The following is a 10,010-nucleotide window of genomic DNA, read 5'->3' as shown; positions in this document are numbered from 1 at the left end:
GACATAAACTCAAAATTAACTGAATTTGGGATCAAGATTGCAACTCCCCTTCTACCCATTTTGTAAGAAGAAAAAAAAGGGTTCCTAAATCCCATTTTCTTGAGTTTCTCGTGTTCAGGTGTGGATAAGTGAGTTTCTCGTGTTCAGGTGTGGATAAGTGAGTTTCTCGTGTTCAGGTGTGGATAAGTGAGTTTCCTGACAGAATAGTATGTCAACTCTCTCCTCATCTTTGCTATTACCTTACTTCTCTTGATGTCACTCCCCAGTCCGTTTACATTGAGACTTATGACCTTACTTCTCTTGATGTCACTCCCCAGTCTGTTTACATTGAGACTTATGACCTTACTTCTCTTGATGTCACCCCCCAGTCTGTTTACATTGAGACTTATGACCTTACTTCTCTTGATGTCACTCCCCAGTCTGTTTACATTGAGACTTATGACCTTACTTCTCTTGATGTCACCCCCCAGTCTGTTTACATTGAGACTTATGACCTTACTTCTCTTGATGTCACTCCCCAGTCCGTTTACATTGAGACTTATGACCTTACTTCTCTTGATGGCACTCCCCAGTCCGTTTACATTGAGACTTATGACCTTAATTTCCCGATGATGCATCGATATAAATTTTAAAAACCTGTGCACCATATCTGCCTGCTTATCATGAACCTAAAAATGAACGAAAAATCAAGAACGATAATAAAGTAAACCAAATTGGGAAAATACTTTGGTATTTGGACTCCCATGTCAGAGGACTGTCTCTTGCCTCTGTAGTTTGAGGGGATGAGCCTGTCCGCAGAATGGGCCCCTCGCTCAGATATGAAAATGTGTGACGTAGTCACAAACAAGACCTGGTGGAACCGAAAATAAAAAGGGTGCCTATTTTGTCGCTTATACACATCGGTTAATTACAAGTGAAAGAGGCGCCCCTCCAGAGGCGCCCCTCAGTCCAGAGGCGCCCCTCAGTCCAGTGGCGCCCTCTACGAGGGTCTTCAGTCCGGGGCCCGCTGTGAGTCCAGGGCCCGCTAAGTGGGCCAAGACTGAGGTGGAGCGGGGTCCACGTCCCGCACCAGAGCCGCCGCCGTAAGAAGGCCCACCCGGAGCCTCCCCTTTAGAGTCAGGTTTTGCGGCCGGAGTCCGCACCTTTGGGGGGGGGGTACTGTCACGCCCTGGCCACGCCCTTTTTATTCTCTATTTTGGTTAGGCCAAGGTGTGACTAGGGTGGACATCCTATGTCCTTTTTTCCATGTCTTGTATTTCTATGTCTTGGCCTGGTGTGGCTCTCAATCAGGGACAGCTGTCTATCGTTGTCTCTGATTGAGAACCATACTTAGGTACCCTTTTCCCCCACCTGTTTTGAATTTGTTCAGGGCACATAGCCCAAAGCTTCACAGTTTGGTTTTGTTCTTTGTTTTGTCGGCGTCATTTAAAAAAAAGAGAAAATGTACGCTTACCATGCTGCACCTTGGTCCAGTCCTTCAGCCAGCCGTGACACCATGGATAAAATTGTAACTTACGTTTCAGCGGGCGATTTGTCTGATTTCTTCGAGATCATCATCTGTCTACTCGAGTCCTGCGAAACAGAATGGTCCACTCAAATGGAACAGGCTGAAATCCGTCAACTCCTGTCTCACTTCCTCATTCCACAATCCCTCGTTCCTCATGCCGCTAGATTGCCCGCTGTAAATTATGGCTTTTTCCTCAACCATTTAATAACTAATCTATAAACATATGAAGTTATTGTTTCAACATGAAGTATTTGCAAGTTCTCAGAAACTCTTGTATTACTGAGAGCTATTGAATTATGAGAAATTGTGTGAATGTTCCTTTTATCTAAAGGGAAAGTGACATGTCAGTGAAACGTTTAGAATTTGTTTAAATCCTGGCTCTTTATTCCAATGATTAATGTCCCTTCTAATAGGCCTCAGTCAGTGGCAGGTGGGGTAGAGACACACATTTTTAGCAAAAAATACAATACAAATAAATAACTGTTATTTTGGTGTCACATATCAGTTTGCAAACAATGTAAAAAATATATATATATATCCTTGAGTTAATAAAGTTGCACACAAACATGGTCTCATTTTTGTTTTCTTTAAATAATTTTAGCCCCTTGGGTGCTGCCATAGAGTAACATTAGAAGTGCCCATCCAAGAAGGCTCAAGGTCATTGGCCACAGATAAAATTATGTCAAATCACTTTATATGTACAGTAGCTTTGATTGAACTGATCATGTCAACATACTTTCAAAATCTTAGCTAGCAGTCATCATCATGAATTAAGTCGACAATCTACTGGCAAATCCTTTTTAATCCTTCTCATATGAAGAGAAATAATGAAGAGAAATTATAGATAAAACGTATCGGTGCTCATCGGCCATTGGACATAAACATTACAAAAGTTGGAAATCACAAATTCAACAATGAGTGGTTTGGAAGGAATCAGTGACGGTGGATAACTGCAAGCATTGCAAAGCAATCACTATCCTGCTATTCAGTGGAGTGGCTGTGTGGTCCCAAATCTGGGATTAAGGGGCTCTTTCCCAAGTTTCAAATGATGAACATTCAACATTGGCTATGCTGTCAATGAAGCATGATTTGTGCCACAGTCAAAACAACTGTTAACTGCGAAACCTGACATCAGTGAGTTCAAGACAACTGGGAAATCGGGAATAAACGAGCTCCGACTGGGAAAATACGTTTTGAACGGTCATCCAACTCGGGATTGTAAATCTGTTCTCTTTCAAGAGCTAAGGCCTGAAGATCAATTAAATCATCATGATTCGAAATTTTTTCTTTTTCAGAGTTCCTAGTTGTTTTGAATGCACCATAAATCCAGAGAAAGCTAGACTTTGATGACAAAATCTTTCCACAAAGGACCACCGCGCCACCTTCCTGTTCAAGTGAGCACAGTACAACAAGGTGAGTCTAAAAATGTATTGTATGCTGCTGCATAAATGCTGTAATATTCCAGGGAGATATGTCTATTGTAACTAAGAAAGTAATAATAAGTGTATGTTGTGTAGTAACATGTCAGTAGGCCATATGCCTCACCCTAATAATTTGGTATATTCTTATATTCTTATATATTCTTCTTTACTCTTAATTGTGCTTACTGTTCTGACTTGGTGGTACACATGTAGCCTATAACCTGTTTTGGAGAAATGTAATCATTGAATATTGTAAGAGCTTTCATTGTCAGCTTATATGGCCCCTTTATTTATCCTACAGTTCTGACTTGGTGTACAGGGAGAACACTGTAAGAACGGCCCATGTTCTGAATTCTGTTGCTGTACATTTCAAAAGTGCTTTCACATTTTTTTTAAAACAAATAGTTATATTGACTACATCCAACCTAGCTCGCTCATTAATGTCTTAATCCCCTCATGCCATAGTTTGTACATCTCAATTGTCATTAGATACCACATTAGTTTAAGGAAGTCAGCCATATTAGCACTTTTTTTTTGAAAGGCTCTAAATGAGGCTGAATGAACTGTTTTGCTGCGAGACCAGGCTCCGCTGATAGCCAGGTGTAGAAGTGATAAGATGTTGAGACAGCTTTATGTGGGCCCTAACAGTTTGTGGGCACCGTTTGTCTCCGTTATAGTGCACTTCATGTATTGTTTAGTGTTGTGTTGTGTAGTGGCTTTGCTGGCATGTATCCCACTTTTTGTTATTTTTTGGCCTACCAAGATTTACATGCTAAAATTGCCACAGCTCTCAGTTAACAGTAAAACAAACAGTAAACCTCTGTTTCTGACAGAGGCATAATAATGAAGACTAGTTTATCTGATCAATTTCGCATCAATGTGGCAATATTAGGGGGATGTCTATAGCCTTATAAGAGTACAAAATGTATCCGATTACAATAATTATAACCATTGGGGTATTTGTAGGTTAAGCTGAGGTTTAGAGTTTAGTGAATGATTTGCCACAAATTCAATGCTTTTAGTTTTCTAATCATTAAGGACTAACTTATTTCTTGCCACCCATTCTGAAACTGACTGCAGCTATTTGTTAAGTGTTGCAGTGATTTCACTTGCTGTGGTAGCTGATGGCATGATTTGTGTTAATGTTTAATTTATTTGCATTTATAAAGCACTCGTTAAGGAGCATGCCCCTCCACAACAACCCACTGGCAAACTGAAAAGGTCTTCACTGCTGACCTATGTGGGTGGAAGTCACACAATTTGAAATAAAAGAAGCAAGCTTTAAATCAAACTACAAACTGTAGACCAGTCTTTTGAATGAACATATGCATATCTTTCAATCAAATAAATAACAGTTAGATCATATGACCATGATTCAACTTATGAAAAGCCTTACAGTCGAATGAAATGTACACCTCACATGGAAAGTAATTGGAGTGTAAGTCAAATCTAAGCCAGTCTAAATGGTCCATGTCCGCTAGGGCCGATGTCGGGCGATGAAACAGTAATTGGAGTGTAAGTCAAATCTAAGCCAGTCTAAATGGTCCATGTCCACTAGGGCCGATGTCGGGCGATGAAACAGTAATTGGAGTGTAAGTCAAATCTAAGCCAGTCTAAATGGTCCATGTCCACTAGGGCCGATGTCGGGCGATGAAACAACGGAAGCCATTCATTTTCAATGGAAGAAAATCGATGAGAAGCAAAGTGGACGGGGGGACCGTTGGGCGATGCGAACATGACATGAGAACATTATGCAAATACTCTGCGATATCGCAGTGCAATTTACCAATTGTAGCTCACTATAGCTAACAGTCTGAAATGGCATCCTACCCCTGGTGGCACGCGGGCCAAATTTGTCCCACAGGGGATCTGATCCATTTGCAATGGCACCCTAAATGGCAACCTTTTCCCCATAAAGTGCACTACTTAGGGTGTCATTTTGAACAAGAACATAGTCTTCAACAATTTTCCAGTCAAAACCATCAGCTAGAATATTCTGTCCTGCACTGAGGAACTCTAACAGTTAAGGAGGAGGAGTGTGTGGGCCTAGAGAGGGGTCAAATTCCTCTGACAACAAGGGGGCGGGATTGGATAAAAAATAACGGGGCACAAAGAGTTTAGGGGCGTTGGTGGTTTTGTTATAAATTTCGTCAAGGAAGTCAAAAGTAGACTATTTTAAAGAGTATCGAAGGTTCCAGAGATCTTAATAACATCCAACAGTTATGGCAGGTAAAACAAATATCATTGCATTGCATGGTTAGTAAAAACAAGACAATCTGGACTCTGATCTGCATGTTTGCTTTAAAAACAAACGCAATCTTTTTTGGGGCTTCCTCTGACACATCTTAGGGTGTCATTTTGAACACAACAATTTGCCAGTAAAAAACATCAGTTAGAATGTATTGTCCTGCATTGAGGAAATCTAACAGTTAAGAACTTTTGCATGTCAACAGCAATCTGTGCAATACGCTCTTCCCAAAGAACATTTCAATCTATTAAATCAATTGGATTGTATTACAGGGGGTTGGAGTTGACTCCCACATTCATAAAGTGACTCAGAGTAGAAGTAATGGTCTAAGATCAGTTTAGTCTTTTAGATCATAATGAATATCAGATTACACTGACAGGGGGGACCTGATCCTAGATCAGCTCTTTTTGGCCCTTTTTGGCTAACAGAGAACTACAATTCCGTTTGATATGAAGTGCCCATTTCTCCTAATCCATTTGTAGTTGATAGATTTAGAGTAATGGTAAATGGATAACTATAGTGTTATAAACAAGGGTTAGAGGTAAGAGGTACAGGGGCAAGGGTACAGCTACAAAGTCTTATACAAAGCCTAAAGAGCTGAATGAAATCCAAGAGATGAATAAACAGACACATTATTACAGTGATTATATGGATGAGAGCTCGATTCAATCAGATTCACGTTAGCCGACACCCGTATATCTGGTATTTTGACGATGTCGGAGGGGGAAGCGTTTTAGACCTGTCAAATCCACAAGCAGCTCCAGGTGTGGTGACACTGATGGTTTCTCAGAACTGATGGCTTCTACAGTTGTGGCGAGAGTACAGCATTTTAGCTAAGCCTAACCTTTTTCCAAACCTTAACCTAATTCTCCTAACCTGCTCATTTAATTCTCCTAACATGCTACTTTAATTCTCCTGCTACGATACAGCCAGTCATTTTTGTGCTTAATCAGAATAACATAGACCCAGCACAATGATCTAAGAGCTGGGGTGTGCAAAACCCTGCATGCTTTCTGTCACACATCCTAAACAATTTCCTGCCTTGAAAATGTTTTGAAATGCATAACCTGGTCAAACGAAACATAAAAACAACAAGGTAATAGGATTGGTGGACAATAGTTGACATGTTGTTGTTTAGGAGATTAGCTTTTATTTGTTCCATCCAAAGAGCAAAATAGATAGATAGGTAAGACTTGACTTCCTGGTTTTCTGAGGCTTGTCTGATACTTTGCTCTTCCAGTGTGTCGACAGCTGTAGAGGAAGTTACAGGACCTTCATTTACTGTTTCCCTTTAGAGAAATAATGTGTTGGTGGATGATCATGGAGTTGAGGAAAATAAACCTAGAGCACCAGTTGACTGTAGTTTATCAGTCCTCTGTTCTTTATGAGTAGGTTCTACAGGGCAACAACAACCTGACTCTGACTCCTATCAACCTGCCTCATTAGATGGATACAGACTGCATCACAAATGGCACTGTACCCTATATAGAACATTACTTGGTGTTCCATCTTTATCCAAAATGTTACCCTTTTCCCTATATAATGCACTACTTAGGGTGTCATTTTGAACACAGACATAGTCTACGACAATTTTCAAGTCAAAACCATCAGTTAGAATATTCTGTCCTGCACTGAGGAACTCTAACAGTTAAGGGGGAGGAGTGTGTGGGCCTAGATAGGGGTCAAATTCCTCTGACAACAAGGGGGCGGGATTGGATAAAAAATAACGGGGCACAAAGAGTTTAGGGGCGTTGGTGGTTTTGTTATAAATTTCGTCAAGGAAGTCAAAAGTAGACTATTTTAAAGAGTATCGAAGGTTCCAGAGATCTTAATAACATCCAACAGTTATGGCAGGTAAAACAAATATCATTGCATTGCATGGTTAGTAAAAACAAGACAATCTGGACTCTGATCTGCATGTTTGCTTTAAAAACAAACGCAATCTTTTTTGGGGCTTCCTCTGACACATCTTAGGGTGTCATTTTGAACACAACAATTTGCCAGTAAAAAACATCAGTTAGAATGTATTGTCCTGCATTGAGGAAATCTAACAGTTAAGAACTTTTGCATGTCAACAGCAATCTGTGCAATACGCTCTTCCCAAAGAACATTTCAATCTATTCAATCAATTGGATTGTATTACAGTAGGTTCAACAGTCTATTGCAAGACTGTTTACTCAAATGTTCTTTTCAGATGAAGAGGCCGTGCCCGGTGCAGAGGGTCCCCTTGTCACAGTGACTTTTCAGAGAACTTCTCACAAAAAACAGAAGTACCTGGAGTCTGAACCCAAAGCATTGGGGGTAAATCATCCTGAGCAAATACATGAAGTGTAGTCTGTGTAGTCTGGCAATCCATTTAAATGTCACTATAATGTATTATGATCTATGAAATGTTATTTAATCTATAGCTCATTTTACTTTACTTCTCTCTGTTCCTCTCCTCAGGTGGCTCAGATTGCTCTCAGTGTATTCTATATAAGTTCTGTCGTTGTCATGTTCACCAACAGCATGAGCATGATGATGGTTGAAGATTTAACACATGTCATTGGATCAGTGTTTGTGAGTGGCCACCATACATGTGCCCCCTGCACTCACTTGATTGATATTAAAAGACAAGCAAATGAAAGAGTTGAGTGTTGAGACTATGAGTTTGATGTGACTTTTACTGTTGTATTCTCTTCAGGTGATCATAGCTGGTAGTTTGGCCATAGCTGCACAGAATCTCCATCTTCCCACTGTAAGTTATGCAATGTGTAGGCGTAGATGTTCTTTGACAAAACAAGTGAGATATACTGTATCAGTGGCATTTATTCTGCTCTCAGTTGCTCTCCTCTCCTCCTGTCTCAGCTGAAGGCCTGTCTGGGGATGCAGGTAGTGGCCTGTGTAGCATCAGTGATCAACTTGATCATCTCTGTGTCAGACATGGCTGGACACAGACATGGTTATAGCTGCTGGAAATATGTTGAAATCAACAGCACTGATCACAATGATTCTTGCTATTCAATCACTGTGAGTATGTACAGACAATATGTCAGTATGTGTTGGAAATATTTCAATGTAAGTGGATATGGAGAAAGAGGATGTTCAAACTGGGATGATCATATTAGATGTTAAAGTGGGCTGAGATTGAGAATGTCCTATCAAATGTTACAAGCAAATATTACTTATCAAATGTGTAAAGAGGCAAATATGTCATACAATAGGAAAAAACATGACACAAAGTACACAATGCTCCAATTCTTTTCAACAGGATTCTACTGCACATTACTTTGCTGAGTTGGTCCTGATACAAACTGCTCTCATCGCTATCTCTGTCACGCTGGCTGCCTACTGCTGCAAGGTGGTCAACTGCTGCTCCCCGGGACAACGAATGGTGAGTCAGTGTAGAAATGGATCCTCTAGAATCAGAAACGGACTGGCCATAGGTCAATTCTGGCAAATGCCAGACGGATCCATTGGCCAGTGAGCCAGTCTAAATTGGGGTTTTATCACAGAATTATCATGATTTTTCTTATGATGGGAACAAAAAGGGAAAGAAAATGATCCAGTGAGTTGTAAATGCCCAGGCTAATTTCTAGTCCCATACAATCCATGCCTTCCTAGAACAGACATCACCTTGAAATGCGAAGTTCGGTTGGAGGCCAACCAATACTATGCTTGTGGTATGTCTAGAATGAGCTGAATGGCATTTTCTCATCATTTCAAATATTGTATTTGACCAGATACCGAACAGGTCATCTGAATTATCATCAGTGATTGAATGTTGTTTTAACATTAAGGTTATAATCTCTTAATTCAGTGTGTGAGTTCTCTCTTCTAGCCGGTGATCACACTCCAAGTCCCTCCTGCTCAGCAATGAGGAAAGATTCTGTGTGAGGACCAATCAAGACAAGAGATCCAGCCCTACTAACCAACCAGCAAAAACGTGTTATTCTTCCATCAACAAAAAATATTGTAGGCCTATATGTCTACACATACAATGAGTGCACAAAACATTAAGAACACTGTGCTTCCCACAGTTGTGTAAAGTTGGCTGGATGTCCTTTAGATGGTGGACCATTCTTGATACACACGGGAAACAATTTAGTGTGAAAAACCCAGCAGCGCAGCAGTTCTTGAGACAAACCGGTGCCCATTCACTCTCTGAAAGGTACACATACACAATACATGTCTCAATTGTCTCAAGGCTTAAAAATCCTTCTTGAACCTGTCTCCTTCCCTTCATTTACACGGACTTAAGTGTATTTAACAAGTGATATCAATAAGGGATCATTGCTTTCACCTGGATTAACCTGGTCAACCTATGTCATGGAATGAACAGGTGTTCATAATGTTTTGTGCACTCAGTGTAAGTCACACTGATGGATTTCTTTATGCAATGAAAAACAGTTTGACATGATGTAGCCTCATGTGAGTTACATATTATTAAGGGTCCTAGCAGATGCAGGAACCCTATTGTTCTGTTCGTGTTCTTGTTATATTTCCTGGGTCTTCCTCCTTTTGGTCAATATTTCCACAAGCAATTGTTAAAAAGTTGATCAATGGAGGGTTTATGAATGGCTTACAATTCACCAATAAAGTATACCCATTGGTTTACAACCGACTCGGCGGCTGTGTGGGTTAGAGCGCGATGTTTTCAACATTAGGGGGTTGGAGTTGACTCCCACATTCATAAAGTGACTCAGAGTAGAAGTAATGGTCTAAGATCAGTTTAGTCTTTTAGATCATAATGAATATCAGATTACACTGACAGGGGGGACCTGATCCTAGATCAGCTCTCCCTCTCAGAGACGATTTATGAATACGGGCCCAGAGGTTCAATTTATATTACAAT

The 10,010-nt window shown here is 40.5% G+C and overlaps 1 protein-coding gene across 3 annotated transcripts; it reads left to right on the top strand.

The window, feature by feature from the left end:
- The first annotated feature begins 5,008 nt into the window (after window positions 1–5,008).
- Window positions 5,009–9,779, top strand: LOC112264070. Of its 3 annotated transcripts, none has more exons than XM_042331009.1 (7): window positions 5,009–5,157; window positions 7,371–7,477; window positions 7,622–7,735; window positions 7,860–7,913; window positions 8,024–8,185; window positions 8,427–8,549; window positions 8,997–9,779. In XM_042331009.1, the coding sequence occupies exons 1-7, from the start codon at window positions 5,151–5,153 to the stop codon at window positions 9,033–9,035; spliced, it is 606 nt and encodes a 201-aa protein (XP_042186943.1). In that variant the 5' UTR covers window positions 5,009–5,150; the 3' UTR covers window positions 9,036–9,779. The 3 variants fall into 3 exon arrangements, with proteins under 3 accessions (XP_042186943.1, XP_042186942.1, XP_042186944.1); XM_042331008.1 differs by lacking the exon at window positions 5,009–5,157 and adding an exon at window positions 6,872–7,030; XM_042331010.1 differs by lacking the exon at window positions 5,009–5,157 and adding an exon at window positions 6,872–7,030 and having other exon boundaries at window positions 8,976–9,779.
- Window positions 9,780–10,010: the final 231 nt, after the last annotated feature.

This window comes from Oncorhynchus tshawytscha, linkage group LG12 (genome assembly GCF_018296145.1).
Source record: "Oncorhynchus tshawytscha isolate Ot180627B linkage group LG12, Otsh_v2.0, whole genome shotgun sequence".
Taxonomy (NCBI): domain Eukaryota; kingdom Metazoa; phylum Chordata; class Actinopteri; order Salmoniformes; family Salmonidae; genus Oncorhynchus; species Oncorhynchus tshawytscha.
The sequence above is the reverse complement of the archived record's forward strand: the minus strand, read 5'-3'. Positions and strand labels throughout refer to the sequence as shown.

Bases quoted from the DNA above. Each gene is read 5' to 3' on its own strand.
- LOC112264070 (XM_042331009.1), top strand. The intron at 7,478-7,621 runs GTAAATCATCCT...TCCTCTCCTCAG, and splicing joins CTGAACCCAAAGCATTGGGG to GTGGCTCAGATTGCTCTCAG. The intron at 8,550-8,996 runs GTGAGTCAGTGT...TCTCTCTTCTAG, and splicing joins GCTCCCCGGGACAACGAATG to CCGGTGATCACACTCCAAGT.